This window comes from Mastomys coucha, unplaced genomic scaffold (genome assembly GCF_008632895.1).
Source record: "Mastomys coucha isolate ucsf_1 unplaced genomic scaffold, UCSF_Mcou_1 pScaffold1, whole genome shotgun sequence".
Taxonomy (NCBI): Eukaryota; Metazoa; Chordata; class Mammalia; order Rodentia; family Muridae; genus Mastomys; species Mastomys coucha.
This window is the reverse complement of record NW_022196891.1, coordinates 2,145,711-2,170,815: the sequence shown is the minus strand read 5'-3', so window position 1 is coordinate 2,170,815 and position 25,105 is coordinate 2,145,711. Positions and strand designations below refer to the sequence as shown.

The 25,105-nt window shown below is 44.8% G+C and overlaps 1 protein-coding gene across 1 annotated transcript in view; it reads right to left on the bottom strand.

Annotated features, from left to right (window-relative positions):
- The window catches only part of Tnfrsf11a (TNF receptor superfamily member 11a), a 56,351-nt gene that overhangs the window by 6,097 nt on the left and 25,149 nt on the right, over window positions 1-25,105 (bottom strand). The window contains exons 4-9 of the mRNA XM_031379832.1: window positions 20,628-20,771; window positions 15,919-16,012; window positions 13,728-13,822; window positions 12,224-12,337; window positions 9,162-9,214; window positions 6,529-7,270 (exon numbers count right to left, since the gene is read on the bottom strand). Coding sequence (XP_031235692.1) covers window positions 6,529-7,270; window positions 9,162-9,214; window positions 12,224-12,337; window positions 13,728-13,822; window positions 15,919-16,012; window positions 20,628-20,771 — 1,242 coding nt within the window. The remainder of the gene's footprint in view (window positions 1-6,528; window positions 7,271-9,161; window positions 9,215-12,223; window positions 12,338-13,727; window positions 13,823-15,918; window positions 16,013-20,627; window positions 20,772-25,105) is intronic.

The window sequence follows — 25,105 nt, the reverse complement described above, 5'->3', positions numbered from 1 at the left end:
CGATGGCATGGTGCTTTAAGGCACAAGCTTCACCATCAGATACTTGAATTAATGTTGTATAGATTATTAGCTTCATAATCCTGGGTGAGGAACTTACTCCATGTGATTTCTCAAATTAAGATAATATACAAAGTACTTAGTGTATGGTAATGAAAAATTTACCTGTGTATGCACTGTATGTATGTGTGTATGTATGTATGTATGAGTACAAAGGTACACATAAGGAGGACAGAGGTCAAGTGTCTTCACACTCTGCCTTATTTTATGAGACACTGGCTGGCTGGACTGTCTCCATGTCCCAGCATTAGGATTACAGGCACACACTGCTGCATGCGACTTTTTAAGTGGATACTGGGGCAAAGTCAGGGCCTCATGTTTGCTCAGCAAGCACTTTATCCACGGAGCTGCCCCCCTTAGCCTCTAGTAATGCATGTATGCCCTGATGGGACTCTAAACTTTAGGCAATGGAGCCAACCTCCCTGCTCTCTGAGGGTGATGGAACTGCTATCATGGTAAAAGGCTTCAACACCAGAATGACCTGGGCATTTTTACTACATCTAAAATGGGTTAGTTGACTAAATACTAATATTTAATGTGACTTAGCTAGATAAAGGTTCAGATAACATGACAATGTTAAAAATAGCATCTATGACAATGGAAATAGTGAACAAATTACCTGCCTGATTATAATCAGAAATATGTTTACACTTTACTAACTGCAAGCTTTATAGAGAAGGCTCTTTCTGCATTTCTACAGATAAAAAATGTTTTTCTCAGGCAGGAAGAGCAATCTTGGTTCTGAGAGAATACTTCCTGGCAGGACTTACATTCTTAAGCAAGGCAATAAATGCACTCTTTCCTTCTCAAAAGCATGCTATGTTGTTTAAGATGCATACAATATGAATATTGAACCACGAGAAGCATGCCAGATAAGAAACTACCAAATTGTCATGGAGATTTCCACATAACTAGGGCTAAAAATATGCATGAATGCACAAACATTTTCTATTTCACCCATATGCTTCCCATATATCTTTCCTTTTTATGGTAATGCAAGCTCTGTTTCAGGCATTTGGGAAAAAATTAAGCATGTGACACAAGGGAAGGAAGTTATATATAAAATAGTTCCATTCTGAATCATGCTAAGAATTATTTAGACAGTCTTGTGGAGAATCCCTACCCAAATGAAGGCTATTGTCTCAGAAAGCAGGATGACACTAATAATATATATAATATAAACAATTTTAAACTATTTTTCCATTTTCATATGTGTGTGTAGCATGTATGTGTATGTGTATGCCCTTGCACATGTGTGGCACACATACATGGATGTGGATATGGGTGGGTGTGTATGTGTACAATGTGTGTGGGCACACATACATGGGTGTGGTGAGTGTTAATATATATGATGCGTAGGCACACATTTGTGGTGGGTACACACAAGGCTGGCATTTATGTGGATTCTGGGGATCTGAACTGCCTTCTTACTTGTGCTAAATTGTTTTAACCACTGAGCCATCTCCCTAGGCATCACCAAGTTTGGGTACACACAAGGCTGGCATTTTTGTGGATTCTGGGGATCTGAACTGCCTTCTTACTTGTGCTAAATTGTTTTAACCACTGAGCCATCTCCCTAGGCATCACCAAGTTTTTCATATTTTTTAAAATAATGTGTTGATTTCTTTTTTTAAGATTTGTTTATTTATTTTTATGTATATAAGAACACTGTAGCTGTCTTCAGACACACCAGAAGAGGGCTTCAGATACCATTACAGATGGTTTGTTGCTGGGAATTGAACTCAGGACCTCTGGAAGAGCAGTCTGTGCTCTTAACCACTGAGCCACCTCTCCAGCCCAATGTGTTGATTTCTAATACTAATGAATGCCAAATATTTCTGACAAGTAAATTATAAAAATGCCAGTTTTACCTCCTTGTTGTCCACATTATGGACACAGTTGGTACTGACACGTATTCTGACAGTGGGGCAGGTGAGCAAGCTGCCCTTGCTAGTGAACAGATGGAAAGGAAGGAACATTTGGACTGAAAAAACCTTTCCCCCCACTTTTCAGGATAGGAACGTTTTCCTAGCTATGGTGTGTAGGCCCAGGGATGGGGATGGAAATGAGAGAGTGTTAGGCAGGTGTCTTCCTTCCAGGGCCCTGGGAACCGTAAACATTCTAACTCCCTGTAAGAGAGCCTGGATGAGAGTTCCCACAGGCTCATGAGTTTGGAGACTTGGTCCCCAGCTAGTAAACCATTTAGGAAGGACTAGGAGGTGTGGCTTTGTTGGAGGAGGAGTGTCACTGGGAGTGAGCTTTGAGGTTTCAGAAGCCCACACCATGCCCGGTCTCTCTCTTGTTCTCTTTCTGCCCCCTGCTTACAGAAGCTTACTCTCAGCTTCTGCTCTAGCACCATGCCTGCCTGCCACCATGAAGACCACGGACTAACCCTCTAAAACTGTAAGCAAGCCCCAATTAAACTCTCCCTTATATAAGATGCCTTGGCCATGGTGTCTCTCCACAGCAATAGAACAGCGACTAAAGCCGAAGCTGGTACTAGGGACTTAGGTGTTCCTGTGAGGGCCTGACTATGCTATTTGTTGGATTAGGTTGACTTTGGGACTTTGGATTAGAAAGGTGATTGAATGCAGTAAGTGGGGTTTAGCGGGCCATCCTAGAAGGAACCTGGAAGAGCAGGCCCACCTTCAAGGTCTCAGAGGATAACAATATTAGTGACTGGGTACAGACTAGTCATAATGTTGTGACAAGGAATGTGGCTGCTTTATGCACTTGTCATAAACATCTGCTGGGGACAAAAAGGAAGACTTTTGGACTAATGTCATTAGCAGTGGAGATTTCAAGACAACCTAGTATTGATTATGTCATGTGGTTATTGGCATCATCACTCTTATGCAGATCTATAATGAGAAAGAGCAAGCAGGGCAAAAAGAAATACAAAACATACAGTTTGAGGAGAAAAGGAGCACCAGGAAATGGAATGTTGGAGGAGAGACATCTACAAGAGAGAACAAATGCTAAGTGGATCAAATGTAATGGTGCCCTCAGAGCAAGACCCAACCCAGCTAAATCCTGAAGCTTGTGAAAAGAACAGGCCTAAGGAGTCATCGGTTCTACAAAGGGAATTCAGTGCAAATGCAATTTAAGGAGAGGGCCAGTTTCCAGTTCAGATGGGTCCCTGAACTTGGCAGTTTCAGCCAGCCACCTAGTTCGGTATTTAAGAATGTAGGTGTAAAGGGCTTGAGGATCCTTGGTGCTTAAAAAAGCTAAGTTCCATGGCATGGGAGTCCCTGCATGGGGTTCAAAGAGTCCACACTGTGTGAAGCTGTGAAGGTGAAGCCTGATTTTACCGGACACCCCAAGATGCTGGAGATGCCAGACCCATGGAACATGTGCCAAGGTGAGCTGCATGCAGAGGGTTGAAGCAGCCCAAGAAAGAGAAGAACTGCAGTCCACAAAGCTGGAAGGAGAGGAAGGACCACAGAACTCTCAAGCTCTTGCACCTGAGACATGGAACTATAGGCTTTGGAAGTCGCCCTGCTGGGATTCTGTCTTGCTTTGGCCCAGCATTCCTCACTGTGCCCTCTCCTGCCCTTTGGGAATGGTAATGTCTATTCTGTGCCACTGTCTGTTGGACGTATGTGACTTGTTTTTGGTTTTGGTTTTACAATAAGAGCCCTTCTTGAGTCTCAGAAGAGACTCCAGGCTTTTCAACAGGTTTGAGACAGAAAGACTACAGGGACTTGGAAGTTGGCCTTAATGCATTTTCATCGTGATGTGCTTACAAATCTTTTGGAGTCAGGGGTTGCAATGTTGTGGTTTGAATAATAATGGCCCCATAGGCTCATATAATTGAATGTTTGGTTCCCAGTTTGTAGACCATTTATGAAGAATTAGGAGATGCAGCCTTGTTGGAGAAGGTGTGGCCTTGTTGGAGGACCTGTCTTTCTGTCTGTCTGTCTGTCTGTCTGTCTCTGTCTGTCTGTCTGTCTGTCTGTCTCTATCTGTCTCTGTCTCTCTCTCTGTCTCTCTCTCTCTCCTCCTGCCTGTAGATCAGGATGTAAACTCTTATCTACATTAACTCCATTGCCATGATTCCAGCCATGATTGTGGAAACTCTGAAACTATAAGCAAACTCCCAATTAAATACTTCCTTTTATAAATTGCCTTGGTCACAATGTCTCCTCACAGAATAGTAATTATGATAGAGGGCTTGTAACCAAGATAACCATCATGACCCTAGAATTAAGCATCACTTAAGCATTAAGTCCCAGTTGTTTAAGGCACAACCCAAAATATGTTTCCCTATCATTGACCTAAGGTAGTAATTCATAGTTCATTAAGAGTTAGAACTTCTCTAGAATAGATTTAACAATCTTGAGTATTTTTTCAAATTGTCTCTACTTGTGGAACTGTTTGAACAGCTATTTATGTTCTGTAAAAAGCTGGTAACATATGCTAAGTTGAGACTCACCAGGTAAAGGCACTTGTGGCCATGCCTGGCAGCCAGAAGTTGATTCCCCCTGACTCACATGGTGGAAGGAGAGAATAGATTGTCAAAATCTGACTTCTACACAAGAGCCATAGTGTATGTACACACACATATACATAAGTAAAAGAAATAATACCCTGGCATATAATCTAAAGTCCCAGGAAAAGAGGTCTCCTCCTTGAAGCTTTGAGAGCACACAGCCTTGTAGAATGGAGTCAGGTCCCTCTATTTCCCCAAACATCACCCTCTTTCACACACATTTTAGAGTATGAATTATGGCACTGTTTGAAAGAGCTAGGAATACATTATTTTGACTTCGTTCATGTCAAAGTAATTTTGGAGAGAATGGGATGGCCTCAGAAATCAATCTGGCTGCTGCCCCTCTTCAGGCGAGAATTAATCTGGCCTGCTAGCCAGTGATGAATTAGCTGGCTCTCTGCTGATGTTCCGCATGGCTAAGTATCAGACACGGAAAAGACAGTGTCAACATTTTGAAAATTAACACTGATGATGACACAATCTTTTCCTTTCCTCTGTGCCTACCTTGCTCAGTGCTCGAGGAGTAAAAGCTAGCAACAGATGCGCAAGGCTGTTTTCGCTCTGATAGGGGACAAGGTTTGGCTTTTGGTTCCATGATTCTCTCTCCCTCCCCCATTACCTATCTCTCTCATGCAAACTTCTTTTTCTAAGTTCTAAGTTTTCAATACACTGAGTGTGCTTGTGTGTTAACAGTGGACCACACTGCCTGAGAGGCAGGAACGCACACTGTTCTACCAAGCAAGAAGGAACCAATTACCTTGTGGCAGAAATAGCGTGTGTCCATCTGGCCACCTCCATGTTACAAAACACAGCTCATGGCACCGCTTGCAGTCCCAACCAAGAACCAGGAGAGAAAGGCACCTCTTGAGAGGGGTACCGCACAAGGGGGGGTTCCTCCCTTCTTCCCTCTCTCCCTCTCTCTCTCCCTCCCTCCCGTCCTTCCTTTCTGAGAGCTTGGGGATTCTGAGAAGCCTTTGAAGTGGTACACATCCATCCATCTATTCATTTTTTTCTTCTTCTGGAGAATGTTCATAGCTTCTGAAAGATTCTCAAGAAACTCCCTGGTCTACTTCTGACCAGGTCAATAATACCCAGAGTCAAAGGACACCCGCACTGTCAGTTGCAAAGTCCTCTGAAACTACATAATCTTTTAACAGATGGTGTTCTACCCTCAGGCAAAAAAAAAGTCATAATATTATCATTGGTGGGCTGTTTGTGTTCAAGCAATATTGCAGCAATAAATCTCTACAATGATGCTGAATTGTAAATTGTCATCCGAGTTTTGTAAACATATTAAATGTGGTGGTTACAGAGGGGGCTTTTCTTAGAAAGTAACAGCAGATACTTTCACTGCACCATTAACTTGCTACTCCAACAAATAATTAAAGAACAATTAAACAGTGTTGTTTGTCCTGAGATTTAGAAGCCCAAAGTTCTTTTACCCCATGCCCACCCCACTAAATATGAGGGAGCACCATAATTTAGCCACTCCTAAAATAACTATTGACTTTGTCTTTCGGGGTTTGGTTCTGCGGTTGGAGAACCACCAGCAAATCCAACCACAAGAAGCCCGAAGGGAGAGGATCCGCGTGCCTGAGAGCAGTAGCGTCTCCCTAGAGGATGACATCGTTCTATCCGTCAGCACAGTCCACAATGCAATGCACAGAGAACCCAAAGCCCTGTAAAGCACTTGGCAAAAAGCTGGAAACTTGCTCAGTTGGTAGAATGCTTGACTGACGTGCGTGAAGCCCCTGGTAAACCAGGTGTGACATGCTATATCTGTAAGCCACCAGTACTGCTAAGATGGAGTCAGAAGGAGGAGGAGGAGTTCAAAGTCATCCTAATCTACAAGAGACCCTGTGTTTAAAGACTCTAAGCGGAGAAAGGAGTTGGGCTATGTGTCTCATGTGAAACGCACTTCTGAACCCTTTCAGACAGCCCTTTCTGCTTAAAAGCTGGAACCCAAGAAAGTTACTCACCACAGGCAGGCGGCTCAGTGGGGGAGCTCCCAGACCCTGAGGCTCCCCTCTCTGAGCTTGAAAGCTTTGCATCAGCCCTGTCCTGGGGCTGCACTTCCGTGTCTGCCATGCTGGCTGCTGCTTCACTGGGAAGGCCCATGCTGTAGGCACACTGGGGCAGGGGTCCACATTTCAGGGACCCTGGAAAGGGTTCATGATCCTCCCCAGGAATGTTCCCACTGCCTGTGTAGCCATCTGTTGAGTTGGAGCTGACCACCCAGGGGAGGCAACTGTCACCCTCTATTTCTTTTGTCGGGTGCTTTTCAGGGGACACAGGCAGACAGTCAGTTGTGCTTGGAGGCTCAGTGAAGGTACAGCCTTCAGAATCCACCATGCTTTCAGTCCCCGTGAAACACTGGCTTAAACTGTCATTCTCCCCCACTTCCAGGGGTTCCTGGAACAGGGGTATAGATTTGCTTCCCTGCTGGATTAGGAACAGTGAACCATTCGAAGGCTGCGAGGGCCGGTCCGTGTACTCATCCTCCGTGGGAATCTTCCTTGAGAGATCCCCCTGCGTCTCAACCTCGCTGACCAACGTGAACGTCCTAGAATCTCTGCCTGCTGCACACACAGGCCCACAGACTCGAGCACCGTCTTCTGCAACCATCTTCTCCTCCTGAGTCATTAGTAAGATACCTTCACACACTTCTTGTTGACTGGAGGTTGCCGAGTGGGAACCAACACAACGATCCCCCGAGGACTCCTGGGGATGTGAATTCAGAAGGCAAAGGCCTTAATATCCAGAATTAGTGCAACATACATGCTCACTTAACAAATGCTGAAAATATGAACCGTTTCCACCCTGGCAAGTGCAGGTGCCCTGTCCTCTATGGCTGTATTTATGCTGTATAAAAGAATGTATGAGAGAAGTCTAGAATGGGGAACAGCTAGAAAGAACTGGATCTTTACTGCAAAGAATAGCATCTGCACACTTCTGCCAGTGAAGAGCCACCCCAAGCAACGCCTGCCCACAACTTCAGTCTGTAACGAAGCAACGGCAACATGTAACCCAATATTGAGCTTCAGGCGGCTGCTCTGTGACTTAGTTCTGCACATCATCTAATTCAGCAAATGAGCAAGCTTACTGAGAGTGAAAGGAATCAGGTGTGATGCTGGGAAGGAGGAGTCAAGCAGGAAAGGCAAAAGATGAGAACGGATAGTGTGGTATCGGAACTGAGTTATAGAAATCAGTCTAATGTCTGCTGTGGATACATTTTATACATAAGAAGGCAGATGCAAAGGGCAAACTAGATTACTTGGCATTTTAATGTCAAATGTGAAGTGGAAAATAATTGTCACTATTAGGTTTTGGCTGTTTTGCTTTGAAGTTTTTGAGACAGGGTCGTGTGTACCTAAGGCTGGCCTCATTATGGAGTAAAGGATGACTCTGAACTTCTTATCATCCTGCCTCTATCCCCCGATGCTTGGCTTATAGGCCAGCACCACCATGCCCAGTTTATTCAATGCTGGGATTGAACTCAGGTTTTTGTGCCTGCTAGGCAAGCACTCTCTCAGCTGACCTACATAACCATGCCACCTTTGAACAAATGTGTGTATTCATTCATTTACTTATTTTAAAGGAAAAAGTAAGCAGACATGGGTTTTCACATTCTTCGTTTTAAAAAGATTTATTTTTATTTTTAATGTGTGCGTCTCTCTCTCTCTCTCTCTCTCTCTCTCTCTCTCTCTCTGTGTGTGTGTGTGTGTGTGTGTGTGTGTGTGTGTTGCCTTAGGAGTCCAGGACAGAGCACAGGACCCCCTTGAGCTGCAGTTACAGGTTTTAATCACCTATGGTTGAGCACAGGACCCCCTTGAGCTGCAGTTACGGGTTGTAACTGCCTGTGGTTGTGAGCATAGGACCCCCTTGAGCTGCAGTTACAGGTTGTAACCACCTATGGTTGTGAGCAGCCTACCCTGAGTTCTGAGAACTGAGCTCAGGTCCTCTGGAAGAACAATCCAGACTTAATTATAGTGTCATCTCTCTAGCTGCACACGGTTTTTATTGTCTGTTTGTTTGATTGGTTGGTTTGGTTGGGTTTTTCATCCTGGTAAATTTACTTTTACTAGTAAACACTTTTAGACAAAGACTATGCATGTATATATTTAAGAACAGAGGACTACACCATGCCCATTCACTCTGTGGTGATAAAGTGTAAGCTACTGGTGAACTCGCGCATCATGCAAGGACTTTCATTGCTTAATATTTTTTGATAATTTTTGAAATTGTGTCAGAGTAGAAGATTTATTAAATAATTACAGCATAAAGATTCCTCCTAGGAATCTGTATTAGGTGATCAAGGTCAGTTCTAAAAATACACACACAGAGATCGCAGACTTGGAATGAAGACGACTGTATGGCTCAGGGGTAGCATGTTTTCCTAGCACTAGTAAAGACCATTCAGTTCTCAGCCTGGGGCTCAGCAGAAGGGTGGGCATGGGGGATAATGAAGATGTTTGGCTCTGACTTACTCAGCAGGAATCAGTTCTGGACTGGAGGTTTAACTGCCTGGTAAACAGTGTGCTCCATAGTTGGCTAGTTACAGCTCTAGAGCCTGTGGCAGTACTTAAAGGAGGGAGGCATTAAACACTTTTACCTTATTTCCACTTAGACTACTGCAAGCATCATTGACCCAATTCCACAAATTAACTGAAATAAAAAAGAAGAGAGCTTCATGTTATAATTTCCTACTCATTTTTAATATATATTTTTTATATATCTAACTTGTACAGCATGATGTTATAGGATAAATTCGAGGGCAAAGTGGTTACCGTAATAAAATGGATTAAGTTATCTGTTGTGTCAAAAGGAGATTTTTATGTGGCAAGAAGAACTAAAATTGACTAAATTAGCAAAAGTTCTCGTCCAGTACAATATTCTTCGCTGAGCATGTTTATCTTATACACCTGCTACTACAGTCTCTGACCTGTATCTCATTTCCTTCCTCCCACCCCTGCTTGCCATTGTGTCATTCTCTGCCTCTGAGTGTTTGACTTTCTCGCATTCTATAACCATACCTACTGCAAGTGGCATAGCCCGGGATCAGCATCCCTGAGTATTTGGTTATAATGTACCCAGGGCTGGGCGGGGGGGAGGGGGTGAAGCTCAGGGCAGAAACCTTGTGGGGCATGTGCAAAGCTCCGGTTCCAGCCTCTGCATGGAGTGGGTGCAGGGGCACAACAGGAACTTGGCTCAGTGACAGAACTCTGGCTTAACAAAGCAAAGACATGGGTTCAGATCTAGCACAGGACTGCAAATCAACCAATCAATTAAAAAGTCACTCTGAAGGTGTCTTACTTCTTAACAAAAACAGAACTTGCTGATCTCTACTGAGAAAAGACTGTCCAGGTTAGTTTTTCTCAACTTGATACAAACCGAGACACCGAGAAGAGGAACCCTCAATTGGAATAATCGCCCCCATCAGATTGGCCTGTGGACTGACTGTAGAACATTTTCTTGATTGCTGACTTCTGAACCGTAAAGTATAAGATGGACAGACAAACACATTCGAAGCTATTTTTGCTCATAGTGTTTATCATAGCAACAGAAACCAAACTAGGATACCCACTAGTAATACACCAGATACCAATGATACAACTGGGGCACGATGCTGGTAGACTACAGGCATTCGTACTCCATTCACAGTTTTACTGTACATATGAGGAAGCAAGACAACCAAGGCAGGAGGACAAAGAAGGTGCTTCTGGCACAATGTTATGTGAAGATGAAGTTTTATCTCATGCCTTAGGAAAATCCAATGCTTTCATCACTAGTAAGACTGAAGTCAGGAGCTGGAAATTATGCTTTTGTTTTTGTTTTTATATATCTATATGGTGTGTAGACATGTATGTATGTTTGTATGTATGTATGTGTGCTGTGCATGCACATGCTCATTCACCTGTGTGCCTATTCGTTTGTGTGATATGGGTGTGTGTGCATGTGTATGTGTATGCTTGACATTGGGTGTCTTTATGAATCATTCTCCATGTTATACATCGAGGTACGTTGTTTCATTTAAACCCAAGGCTCACTAGTACAGATAATCTAGCTAGCCCAATTGCTCAAGGGATGCCCTTCCAATCTCCCCAACCTCACGTGCTAGGATTACAGGGAAGCACCACCTCCCAGAACAGCCTGGGAATGATTCCTGGTAGGTCACATTGGACAAAGTGTGGGCTTGACCTTTCCTTCAAGCTTCATCCACTAGTTCAATGTTTGACCTTTTGGATTATAAACACTTGGCTTCCATGGCCTCCAACCTTTTTCCCTTTCCCCTTCCCTGTCTGCTCCTACTCCCCCTGACACTCGCCCGCATACACACTTGTACACACACACACACACACACACACACACACACACTCGCATCGCCCCATCTCTTTTTTCTCCCCACCCCCATCACTCAATGCTGAGGATCAAACCCAGGGTCTTCCTTATGCTAGGCAAGCTCTTTACCACTGGGCTGTAACCTTGACCCATGGACTTTTGGTTTTAAAGACAGGATCTCAATACCAAGACTGCAAGTGTCTGACTCAACATGTGCTTTACTTGTTGACCTGATGTTTGCATCCCCAAACCTACTTAAAGCTGAAAAGAGGGAACCAACTCCACAAAATTGTCCTTTGACTTAGAGATGTGTGTTATGTACATGTGCCCATGCACACATCATGAACACAATGTAAAAAAATAATTATGATATATCCGAAAAAACTGGCAGAGCTTTATTAAAAAACCACATGTCTTTTAGCAATGCTATATAAAAGTCAAACAAGATGTGATGTTTAAAAACACAATCAAACTTTTTGTAGATATCCCCCCAAAAATGTAGTAACATTGGTTTTTCTACTTTACATAAGCCTCTAAATTCTAAAAATATAAAGTCATCTATCATCAGAATTTTAGATTCATACTTCAAAATAGGATCCCAATCAAAACTTTTCCTACCCATCTATTTATATGATCATGTGCCTCTGTTTTAAATGGGTACATTTCCAAGGGGATATATTACAGAATTAACTACACCTCTTGTGTTTGAAATGCTGCACGAAGACACAAAGTGGCTTCCAGAAGTGTCGCATGAGCAGTTTCAGAAAGGCCAAGTATTGTCTACTTATAGACAAAATGTTGCCCTTCAGTTTTGGTCATTATTAGTGCTACGAGAAAACAAAACAAAACAAAACAAAAAAATCAGACACAAAAGTGCAAATATGCTTTTCTTGCTGAACCTGAATTTGACCCCCAAGACTCATTTAAAGGTGGAAGGAGTGAATCAACTCCACAAAATTGTCCTCTGACCTCCACATATACATTGTGGCACATATAAACATATATCATGAACACACACAATAAGTAACATTTCTATTCACTTGTTTTATGTGGTTGGTGTTTTGCCTGCATGCATGTCTGTATGAGAGTGTCAGGTCCCCTGAAACTGGAGCTAAGATAGTTGTCAGATATGAGGTGGGTGCTGAGAATTGAACTAGGTTTCTCTGGAAGAGCAGCCAGTAGTAGCTCTTAACCACTGAGCATCCCCATAAACAAAAATTTAAAAAGTAGATTCTATGACAGGCAGAGATAATCAACTCATGTCCTAAGGTGCTCCCCTGGAAAAGCACCGGACTCTTCACAGCCACTTTTCAGACACCACCATGGACACATTACCTGTCAGCGCTTTCCCTCCCTTCCTGTAGTAAACGCCAAAGACGATGGCAGCCACTACTACCACAGAGATGAAGAGGAGCAGGACGATAAGACTGGGCAAGTAAACCTGGGCCTCTGTGTTGGAAGAAAACATGGTATTAAAGATTATTCATTTTACCAAGTTAAAAGATAAAATCCTGTAAGTCCAACCTGAGAATCAAGGCTGTGGGTGTGCAGGCAAACAACAGTGGAGAGCTCCCACCCTAATTGCAGAGAGATCTCAGACGTTAGAGGATGAACTCCATCGCTCAGTCCACCCTGCTCAGGGATCTCCCCTCTGGGCAAGATGAGCCCAGGCCCATGGTCCTATCTCTACCTTAGAATAAGTTCAATGCCATCCACCAAGCTATCATGGTCCTCTGAGTCTGTCATTCAACACCCTAATTTTTTTGTTCACAGCCTGTTATTATTGTTCTGTAGCCTAGTTCTTTTGCCACATTAGAAAGGTCTTTCCCAGTCTGCTCTTTTATGAGATTCAGCTCACCCCCTACACTGACCGTTATCCCCCACTCGCCTAAAGCAACCAGACAGAAGCCTGTGAACCAGAAACTTCCAAAACAATATTTAGATTAGCTTAATCTATAAACAATCACGGGTAAGACTCTGGCTTACAGCCAGAGTCTAACGAGTCACTCTCTTTGGCTTGATCCAAATCTCTACCTAGACACCCTCACTATGACAACTACTCTCTACCATGCCTGGGTAATGGCATTGACATTTATGTTTATAGCCTACCCCTAGCTCAGTGTAACTACAGTTATAGATGATATAGATATAGATATTGATGATATAGATATTGATATAGTCAAGTAATCCATCATGTGAAAGGCACTGGGTCAAATCTACAGAAGACAAAACAAAAGGAAGAAAGAGGAGAAAAAGGAGGAGGAGGAAGAGGAAGAAGAAGAGAGGAGGAAAAGAAGAAAAGAAAGAAAGAGAGCAAAAAAGAGAGAGAGGGAGAGAGACAGAGAGACAGAGAGACAGAGAGAGACAGAGAGAGAGAGAGAAGATACTGGGAAGGGAAGCTGGAGAGAGAGCTCAGCTCTCAAATTCAAAGCACTGGCCATTCTTCCAAAGGACCTGCGTTTGATTCCCAGCACCCAAATGGCAGTTCACAGCTGTTTGCAGCTCCAGTGCCAGAGGATCCTACGCTGTCTTCTAGCCTCCTTGAGCAATGCACACAGGCAGGGCACAAACCCAGATGCAGTCAACACATCCATACACATAAAATAAAAAAAGAATAAATCTTTTAAACAATAAAATAAAATACCAATGAAAATAATACCGAGATGATAGTGGACAGAAGGAGTGGAAAAGCACAAAGAAGTACCCGCAGATACAGTGTGTCATTCTAGAGAGACCACTGCAGATACAGTGTGTCATTCTAGAGAGACCACTGCAGATACAGTCACTCTGGAGAGACTGCCTTGGGCCACTACCACCCCACGGGCTCTGCTGCTCCTACCCTTGTGTGGTCTTCTCAGTGTCAGGGAGGAGCTGCAGACCACATCTGATTCCGAAGTCCCCTGGTGTGCTTCTATCCTTCCAAGGAGGGTGCAGCTGTGAGGAAAAAAAGCAGGTAACGGCTGCACTTTTAATTTAAAAAGCAAACAAAGGAAACGAGCTAGAGTCCCAGCTCCTTCAGGAAGGGAAGGCACATCTTTCCAGATGTTTGACTCCCCCATCCTCGCCAAGGGAGCAAAAGCCCTCAGAGGTGGGTGGAGCACTTGGAGAATACTCTAAGAACGACTGAGAACATAGTAGGCAGTTGGACTTGAGTAAGGAGGAGAGTTTGGGTGAGTACCCTTCTGAAGATAAACTACAGTCTTCTCGACGTGACACCTGAATGAAATGCATGGCAATCAGCATGCAACAAGACTCCCTGAGCTAAGTGTGCTGATGTACACTTGCGTCCTGACAGTGAGCCCCTGTCTGAAAGCAGGGAAAGAGGAGAAGCAGAAGCAAAGGCAGCAGCTTGTGGGATGGGTAATGTGAGCTTTTAAAACATAACGAACAGGTGTGCGACTGGAGACTCCTTACACTTATCACTAGTGTTAAACAATGGGATGCAAGGAAGAGCCTGGGAGTCTATTCCACGTAACTTGTGGGAGGTGCCATATGTATACACGCTGTACATCCCTAACCCCAGGGTTCCAGTGTGAAACTCCTGGAACACTGACTTGAAATCACAATAGGAAATCTGACACCATCAAGTTTGATTTCACTTGTAAAAGTAATTTAGACCATGGGTATGAACCATGAGAGACAAAGCCACTGGGTTGAGACCTGGCATCCACCCCCACACCTCACAAGTTCTCAGTACACATCAAAACAGATGCCAGAACCTGAAAAAGTCTGAAGTAGTTCTGAAGCAAGCATGTGGGTAGGGGGTGTTCAGTCTGTATTCCACACATCACTATAAAATTTATCCCTGCAGAAAACCAGAGACGCTTACATGACTGTCAATAGGAGCTTAGGAAATAATTCAATTCTGGTGCAATTCCACAGTGAGATCACAGCAGGTCTTAGAAGTCACAGAGACTACCAACTCAGCAAAGAAAGAATATCAGACAAGCTAGTCGTATGTGCCAGACTCTGGGTTCAGCCTCAGCAACAAAAATAATAAATAAGCCTGAAGTTAAAATATTGATGAATATGAAGTATCAAGATGATCATAAACAGGATAAAATAAAAGGCCCAGACGAACCTCTGTTTTTCACATGTAAGGAGCATCAAGACTACGAAGAGAACCAAGGTGTTTTCAGTGTACACACACTTCTACAGACCAGAAGACTGTACTGCTGATGGGGTCGGGGCGGTGAGTGGCAATACAAGCTGGGACACAGCTCAGCCAGAGAAGCTGTGCCCACCTACAGCCCGCACATCAATAAACGATAAATAATTTCCAACTAAATAAGGTTAGGTAAAGGAGAAAGAATCCAGAGCTGAAGGTCATGCATTTCTGAATTGAAGGTCATGCATTTCTGAATGTAAGAAGTGGCACAAAAAAACTCTGAAACACGCTGGGTGCATCGATGCCAGGCTCGGTCCCTACTGTGGCATGGACAGAGCTAACCGGTGAACCAAGTCTATAGGAAGCTAGCAAGTAACCAAGTGGCCAAGAAGCTAACACACTGAACAGGCCTTCCATCCAGAGGTGCTGAGGCTGACTGGGGTTAACTTTCCTTCTAAGCTCCGCTCAAGTTACCTGGCAACAGCCAGGAAGGCCTGGCTTGCTGTAAGAGGGGTGTTGGGCCCCTCCTACCTCTCTACCTCTCTCTTCCCCTTTTGACTCTCTTCTCTCTCCCTGATCCCACCCCTTTCTCCCTCCCCACCCCATTCCTCCACTCCCCTGTGTCCTTCTTCCTCTCTCTCTCTGTCTCTCTGTCTCTCTCTCCCTCCCTCCCTCCCCTCCCCTTCCATCCTCTCTCCTTCCTTCCTCCCTTCCTTTCTCAATTTCTTTTCCCATGCCTACAGATAAACTCTATTCTATACTATATCTGTTGTATAGCTGGTACCTGAGGGAGAAGGGAGGCCTTAGCATGGGGCCAAGAGGCACCCCTCCCATCTCACCATACCACGCTCTACTAAACATATCCTGGATCCTTTTTAGAAAACACAACAGCTGGTCCTTGGGCTTCTGCACAACCACTTACTTGGTCCAAGGTTTGCATTTGTCTGTGGACGAAAAGACATCTGAGAAGAAGCCCAGGAGGCAGGGTATGCACACCGTATCCTTGTTGAGCTGCACTGTCAAAAAGCAAACAAACAAAAACAGGTAAAAAGCAAGGGGACACTTAGAGATCGGCCAGGATGATGTCGCATCCCTGGAACACTACCCCCATGTCTCCGGTCTGCCTGGCCAGCTGTATCTCCCACCTTCAGCTCCTCCAGGCTTGGGTAGAGGAAGTGCTTATAGAATTTTGCTCAGAAACTGGCTTCTTTTATGTCAGGACATGGAGACTAATGTCCCGCTAAAGCTAGCTCTGCCTTCAACACATTTCCCCTTCGGTCTTATGAAGCTGGAATTTGCTGTCTGGCTATCTCCAGCTTTCATGGCTGCATCACCATTCATCAGCAGGCAAATGCGATGCCATCACTATTTTTAAGGGAAACCTGTTCTTCCAAATCCAAGGTATGTACTCTAAAGTCAAGGAGTGGGGAGTGGTTTTTGAAACAGTTCCTGTCCCAAGCATGCTGGATATGGGCTATAAGACACTATTCACTACAAAGGTTATTATTTCAAAACCCAGAACAATTGAAATGCCTGAATCAACAGTAAACCTCTTAAATAAATGGTGGCAAGTGACATGATCAGCTTCACTTCACCAGGCTAAGGAGCGCAGCTTACCAACTACACCTTTTCCTCCCCCCCCAAACAAACAAACAAACAAACAAACAAAACAAGACCAACCTTGTAAGTCCCTTCCTCCTATACAAGGATTGGTGTCAAGTTTTTCTACCAGGGGCCTACATAACTACCTATGGCCTCTGCTGTAATTGCTTATAGCACAGAAGTAATTACAGACAATACGTGAAGGAGGTGGACTGAACTGCATCCCAAGCAAACACAGACTCAAGTGATGAGAAAGTACGCATCTTGCCTTCATCCACAGTACTCAGAGCAGACGCTGGTCCTGACCAGAGAGCTTGATTCACTCTTAGGTTTCTCCCAAGCTAACTGAGCACCTAAGAGATACCTCAGGCTTTCTGTGTCTCCTGCTTTACTGCATCTGGAACATGAGGCCTTGCACAAGCAAATAATACTGACTGCAATGTGAAACCAACATCAGGCCATTGGCTGAAGCCAAATCCACAAATGATTTTGGAAATTAGTAGCATTTCTAGGACTTATTTTTCACAAATACAGACTTAAAATAAGATTAAAATTTTTGGTATATGTCTGATAGGAGGTATATGTTTGATTTTTGTAATTTGGCTCAATAAATAAGATACAATGCCACACGAATATGGCAATGTGACTGGCTTTCAAACAATTGTAACAATGGCAGGACGATTTACCAACTAACATCCATTGAGACAGCTTTTGAAAGATGAACACAGGGGCTAGAGTTTGGTTCCTAGCACCCACATCAGTCCACACACAACTGCCTGTAATGCCCAGTGGATCCAAGACCACTGGTTTCCTTAGACACTGGTATACACACTGCATGCAGTTTTACAACCAGGCTTCTCACAATAACGGGAGAAGTCACATTTCTATCTGCTCCAAACCTTGCTGGGGACCTAGGTCTGGGTTGTACTAAACTGAGCCAGGAGTTGAAATACTGGAAACAATAAAACTGTACTCACAGCAGCCTGGTCCTGATTCTCTTTCCCTACTGGCCCAGAGCAGAAGTGTGGTCAAAGAATGGCATTGGGGACCAGGTGAGCTGTTTTGAATTCAAATATACTGCAAGTTGGGGTATGAGTGATTGATTCTTCTGGGGGTAGAGGAGAGAGTCTCTTATAGCCTAGGCTGGCCTCAAACTCCCTGGGTAGCTAAGGATAGCCCTGAACTTCTGATCCTCCTGCCTTAATGCCAGAGTGCTAGGATTACAGTTATGTGCCACCATTCTAGGTTTTATTTGGTTTATTTGGTATATCCAAGGCGCTGTGCACTAAGATGGTGAGCATTCTACCAACTGAACCTACATTCCCCAGCCTCAGGAGTGAATTTTTACTCACTTACTGTCAAAGGTGTACCTTTTCCAAGGCTTCAAGACTGAGAGAGCTGTTAGGTCTCAAACCCTGGCCAAAGGCTAACTGAGGTGCCTATTAACACATCAAAGCTGATGCTGATGGCAGGTTCCCCCATCCTCCCTCAGTCCCTGTTACAGGGTCTGGTCTGCCTAGCTGGCATGCCCTACCCCCACTGATTCTCCAGCCCAGGGGCTGAGCTGATCTTCCCCCAGCTGCTCTTCCCTGAATAGTCCAGCCATCTTGGTTACACTGCTTCTTTTACCCTTTAAATCCTGCCCTCTTCCCGGTGTCCTGGCTCTCATCTGCCCCTCTCTTCCCCACTCTCCCTACATGGTACAGCTCCCTGCCATGTTCACTGTGGACTCTCCCAGATGTGTCTGTTTCTGGCTATGCTCTCCTATGTATCTCCAATAAACCTCTTCCTCCATCATACCTAGGAGCAGTCATGCCCTTTTTATTCGTTTTTTTTTTCCTGCAAGAACATCTTCCAGAAATCATAATGTTCACACCTAGTTCACAAAGGAGGGAAGTCTGTGGCCAGGCCAAGGGCTTTGTCTATTCTAAAAGCAGAATTTGGAGGGAGAGAGTCAATATGGTAGGGAGGTCTGCCTTTGCGAATTAAAAGCTCCAGTTGACTTTCCAAGAGAGCATGTGCAGGTGAGTCAGGGCTGATGCAGAGGCCTGCTGTGCTAGCTGGATACATTCTTCCATGTGGATTCAAATGATTAATATTTTAATTTTCCCAGCCCTTGTCCAAGCAGGCTGGCTTTACAATCATGCCTTTAAGTGAAAGACTGGCAAGCGTAAGCAGCCATTTGTTAGACTCTGAAAACCTGCTTTGTAGCACTTCTTAGAAGCTGGGAGAGCGACTGATTCTCAGAAGCACTTTCGGAAGTTGAAAGGATTTCTGCTTCTGTGTTTTCAGCAAAGCTGAAGGACACAATGGGGTTCTTAGATGACAGAGCATTAAAAAAGCAGACCTGACTTCACATCACGAGTGAGCAAGGATGTACACTCAGAAGGTGCTGGGAGGACTGGAAGGGAGCCTCAGCAGCTACATAAACCACTCAGAAGCTGGGCGTGCGAATGGACTCTGTGCTAAAGCATAACCCTGGTGAGCCACTCAGCCCCCTTTCAAACACCAGGCAAGCCTACTGTCAAAGTTCAAAAGGTGTGTGCGAACTTCTACAACTTTATAAAGAGTTTAAAAGGCATGGAATGTGCATGGTGGCAGCTTTATCTAGGAGGAAAAAAAAACCACTAATTTTTATTAACCCTGTGAACCCGTCAGTTCAATAAAATAAATAAATAAATTTTAAAAATTAAAAAATAAACAAACAAACAAACAACCATTTCAAATTAGTGCTTACACTTTATGTGAAGGGATATAAAGAGGTGATTAGGAAAGACCTCCAAACAGAGAAATGGAGGCAACTCCAGGTAGAATGTGGGTGAATGCAAAGCGAGAAGGAAGTATGTGAGCTTGACAACATCAGGTTAGGCCATGGTGAGGAGAGACCAGTGTTTACACTCCAGTGGCTGGTGTGCACGGACAGAGAGAGGTCATAAGACCTCCAGCTCCGTCTTCTGAGGAGAGACCAGTGTTTACACTCCACTGGCTGGTGCGCACGGGCAGAGAGAGGTCATAAGACCTCCAGCTCCGTCTTCTGAGGAGAGACCAGTGTTTACACTCCACTGGCTGGTGCGCATGAGCAGAGGTCAGAAGACCCTCCAGCTCGGTCTTCTGAGGAGGGACTAGTGTTTACACTCCACTGGCTGGTGCGCATGAGCAGAGGTCAGAAGACCCTCCAGCTCGGTCTTCTGAGGAGAGACCAGTGTTTACACTCCACTGGCTGGTGCGCATGGGCAGAGAGAGGTCAGAAGACCCTCCAGCTCCGTCTTCTGAGGAGGGACTAGTGTTTACACTCCACTGGCTGGTGCGCATGAGCAGAGGTCAGAAGACCCTCCAGCTCTGTTTTCAGGAGCTTTCACTTTTAGGCAAAGTCTCTCACTGGCCTAGAACTTTGCTTAATGCTGACTGGCCAGCCTGCTTCAGGGACTCGCATCCTGACTTCCCCTCTTGCTGGAGCTGGGATTAGCTTTACTGTGCTTGGTTCTCACACTAGGGAAGCACTTGACAGCAGAAACATCTCCCAGCCCTTCTTGCTTGCTTTCAAAGTGTTATTGAGGCTATAATTCCCCAAAAGCTAAGTCTTTAGGAGCTCTTAAAATTTGAAATTTTATAAATTTGAAATTAATATTTGTAGATGTCAATTTACGGTGTGTCCAGAGGTGCTTACCCTCTTCTAAGAGGCTGTGTGCTTTGTAATGCCTTGGCAGATCCTTGCACTATACTATTTAACTCTAAGTGAGTACCCTCGGGTTTCGTATATTGAGGCCCATAGCCACAAAAGGGACAGAAGGAATTTGGGATGACTGCCCATGCGCCGTTCCAAACAATACAAAACTGATGGTTCTGCTGTAGTTCCTCAGAGCCAGCTGGGCTCCCTGGAGGACCCTTGACACAGCCATGACAAATCCCAGGAGCCCCCTGGATAGGGATTAAAAGCAGGGCTCGCTGGGAGAGCTCACACCAGCAACCGTGCAGCTATACAGGGATGCTGGGTGCCACACACACACACAAGTAACCGAGCTGCCTTACAGGGATGCTGAGCTCCAAAGCCGGGTGCACACTCCGTGTTCCTGAGGCAGCACTCGCAGTCTGCATTCCAGTGGTAGCCCGCCGTGCAGGCACAGCGACGCGGGGCTGTGTGGTTGCCAGGATCCACTGCCACCAGAGCCTTGCCTGCGGGAGACAAGAGAGGATCAGCGTCCAGCGAGGGGCAGGAGATACAGATGCACTGTCCACCTGGTACACTGTCCCCCCCCCGCCCCCCCAGTTCCAGCCCACTAGCCAGCTGCATCTGGACGCCAATAGGCTGACTCACTGGGTTTGAGGAACTCCAGAGTTCCTTCCCATACTTCCTTGTTGGTAGGAAACCGTCCAACAGACCCTTTTCCTTCTAACAATTTGGGAGTTGTGTATACTGTCTAAACAGTTTTGTGTTGGTAGGTTTAATTATTTGGGACAAATGCATAGCAATGCACAGCTGCTTGATTTTTTTGTTCTTTTGGTAAAATTAGATGTCACACAAACTGTTAAGCCAAGTTTGTCAAGACAAAGTGTATGTTCTGGAGTTGTGAACTCATCCTGGGGTTCTGAAGGCTCTGGGGTGCTCAGCCAAGTGGACAAAGCAGAAGCAGGCAGCAGGCCACACTTGGGCAGCAGTCTGTCCCGTGGGCCAGGGTTACACACTGTGTATTCCCAGTAGATGGAAAGTGCTTGCTTTCTTCCTCTAATCTTCCAGCTTCTCTTAGTTTTCCCAAATACAGGCATATGGGGATTTAACTATATAGTAAACCGAGTGTCCAACATACACAAATCATTCTTATTACTCAGATTCACACGAATTTCCATAATCACTACAATTTCACAGCATGTTTGCAGTCATTCTTGGACATGGGGTGAACCACCCAAAGCCTGGGGTCACTCTACACTCCTAACAAGGATCCCTTTTCCTCCCTGTCTCTGCCTCCCACCTTCCAGTATAGTACTGGGAATTGAAACTACAACCTCATGCATGCCAGTCAGGCATTCCGCCATTGGCTCAGTCCCCAACCTAAACGAGCATCCTTACTTCTGTCTATCCAATACCACTTTTCTCAGTTTTGCTTTTATTGGACGATGCCCTATTTTAAATGGCCCCATGTGCAATGGAGTCTTGTGTCTACATACAAGAAGGCAGTGATGTGCCCTGACCAGAAAACATGTGTGGTATAAAGTTTTGTGTAAGTTTGAGCTGTGTGCCTACTCAGCAAACATCTAGTAAATAGTAAAATAGTAACACACATGGATAAGGGGTTTGTGCCCGTGATGTCCCTCTGGCCAGGGGCTTGTTGGAATCCAGGCCTGAATTCTCTTAGAAGCAGTCAGTGGTTCAGGACTCACTAATTCAGTGGCTGTGCTGACGTCATAGAATATAGCTACTGTGAATAAGGAAACTCAATTGTACAGGCATGCACACATATGACAACAGTATTTAAAATCACCCAGGTGGCTGTAGAAATGGCTTACTGGTTAAGAGCCTATTCTGCTTGCAGAATCTATATTCCATTTCTAGTACCTGTTGAAATTTAGTCTTTTGCTTGTATTGTAATGCTAAATACTGACCCCTCCCAAGACGTGGTTGGCCCCAAGGATGAGAGAATTTGCCACATAGACTCAAGTGACTATGTGACTTTGCCCTCCAAGTTATCCCTGATTGGTGAGAAAAGATGCCTACAGCCTATAGCTGCACAGAACTGAGATGGGTGGGGCTTGGGGTTCCTAAGTTTGGGGTCTGATGAGAACCATGGAAGAGAGGAGAGAAGAGGAGAGAAGAGGAGGGGAATGGAGGACCAGGGCGGGGCAAAGCGAGGCGAGGTGAGGAGAAGAAAGGCAAAGAGAGAAGAGGAGGAGGATGCTACATAATCATGGCCCTGAGGGCTGGCCAATTGAAGTTAGGAGCAGCCCAGATGGAACATGGTGAATTATAATTTGGGGTTATTACTGGGGAAATGGATTCTAATAGCTTAGAGGGTAGATATCCGTCCAGCTCTAGTGCTGATTAAAGCTTATAATAATAATAAAAGCTGTCCGGGAACTGATATCAAAGGTGAGGTAGGAGCCCCCCCCCATTGAGATTAAATAATTTATACAACAAGTACCCATGTCCCACAGGTCGTTCCTGCCCATAATTCTAGCTCCAGGGGGCTTGACACACTTTTCTAGCCTCCTTGGACACCTGCATGTGTGTGTGCTTGCCATCCCTTAGACATGCATACATAGTTAAAATGACTCTTTAAAAAACAAAAACTGATGGGCAGTGGTGGCTCATGCCTTTAATCCTAGCACTTGGGAGGCAGAGGCAGGTGGATTTCTGAGTCTGAGGTCAGCCTGGTCTACACTGTGAGTTCCAGGACAGCCAGACAGGGCTACACACAGAAATCCTGTCTCGAAAAACCAAAACAGAAAAAGCAAAAACTAACCGAGCAACAACAACATCACTCTGTAAATGCTGAAAGGCTCCATCTCATCTCGATTATCTACATGGCCCTTGTACTTAATTTCCAAGGAGAAAAGAGACGGCAAACCAAAACCTGCCTCTTCCTTCATTGTCTCAAGTTACAGCCAACTAAAAAAGGACATTGCTACTTTTGTGCTTTTTATACCCAAGCATGAGCTCCATTTGCTATTGTATCGAGTGCCCAAACCGTATAGCCCAAAACACGTGTGTAGCACATATAAACATACAGGCGCACAGGAACACGCCACTTCTCTGTAAAATCCTAGCAGGATCCTTTATGAGCTCAAGGGATTGAGGGTGGCAACGTTTTAAGAACAATCTAATGTGTTCGGTGTTCCATGTCCAGGGCTTGGCTTCAATGCTGGCAGTAGACAGAATGAATCCTTATTTCCAACCGACAGCGGTGAGTCAAGGTCATCAGAGGAAATGAAAAGGACTGATCAGATGCTGGAGTCCAGTGGAGCGTCTGAAGACTAGCGTCTGCCAGCTATCCCAACTGCTCAAGACTGCTGACTTCCTCGTTGTCAGAGCTAATGACGGCTTGGGACAGGAAACTCACAGGAGTCCATAAAGATGACTGTGGTAGCGTTAGAAGACCTGAGCTCACCTCAGAGTGGTTTGATAAGGTGACCATCATAAAACTAGTGTCTGCGAAAGGAAAGCACCTCAGACACGAGTACATTCATCATGTCAATGAAGAGGCTTGGAAGCTGAATAACCCGGCCAGGATTTTGAAAGTTACAAGGACTTGGTGTGCCTTTCTGTGTGTGCTGTGCTTCGCGGAGACAAAGAACTGACTGACAGAAGAGTTTCTACGACGCATTTGGCTAATAAAATGAAGACAGAATCAAACACCTAGTGAAGGTTGATCTAGTCAGGCATGGAGGCACACAACTGAAACCCTAGCATTTGCAAGGCAGAGGCTGAGGCCGAGGCCGAGGCAGGAAGATCGAGGCCAAGCTACGTAGGAAGCCTCTCTTTCTAAAATAAAGCAAGAGTTATGGTGTAGCTTAGTAGGAGAGTGTGCCTGGAATGTGCAGACCTTGGGGTTGGTCCCTGACACTGAAGATAATAAAGAGCCAACCCATGCTTATCAATCAGTAGCTAATATTACAGAAATACATTCCCAATAGTATTCAGAAGAATACTGCAGATGGAGGGGTTTTACCAGACCCTAGCTGAAATAAACCAGAATTGTATCAACCTTATAGATTTAATGTGAAATAGACAAGAAATACTAGAGGAAGAATGTGATAAGTGACACCAGGAGATCAACCACCAGAAGCTCTGCTAGAGGAGTGTGGTGACGGTTTACTCTTCAGAATAGAAAAGCAGGAGAGAGAAAATAAAACAAAGACTTCTTAGGAGATCTATGGGACACATTTTGATCCTTATTTATGAAAATGAGCTATGTTTTTTTTAAATGGAGCTGAGTGTGTAGATGCAATCCAATAACTTCAGCCCTGTTAAACTGAGGCTGGGATAGCTCTGCAAATCTGAGACCAACCTGGGCTATATAGTAAGTTCAAGGCCAACCTGAGCTGCAGAGTGAGATCCTGCCTCAAAACTTTTTTATCATCCAGCTCCTCTCCCCAGAGTTATGGCAGCCTTGTGGGGTAACAAACTATAACAATAGAACATACGCTGTTTAGGGGAAGGGCTGCCAGCCAGAAGATCGATCTGAAGCCTGTTTCTCATGGGCTAACACTGGAGAAGTCACTCAATCTCAGTCCTCCATGTTTGCATCTTTAAAATGGGACAAGTATAGGACTTGGGGAAGATTAAATGACACAGACACTGAACACTGTGGAGACATTTTGTCAATAGTAAGATGTGGTCACAATTAAAGTACAATGTAAGCATATTATAGAATTTTAACCTGAGGCACTGGGGAACTGCTCATAAAACATGAGCAGAACCACTGAAAGGAAAGCAGTGGGCATGTTTACCAAGCTTCTGTGGAGCAGATTTAAGGAACAGAAGACAGAGAGTGCCTCTTCGTGCCCCCCCCCCC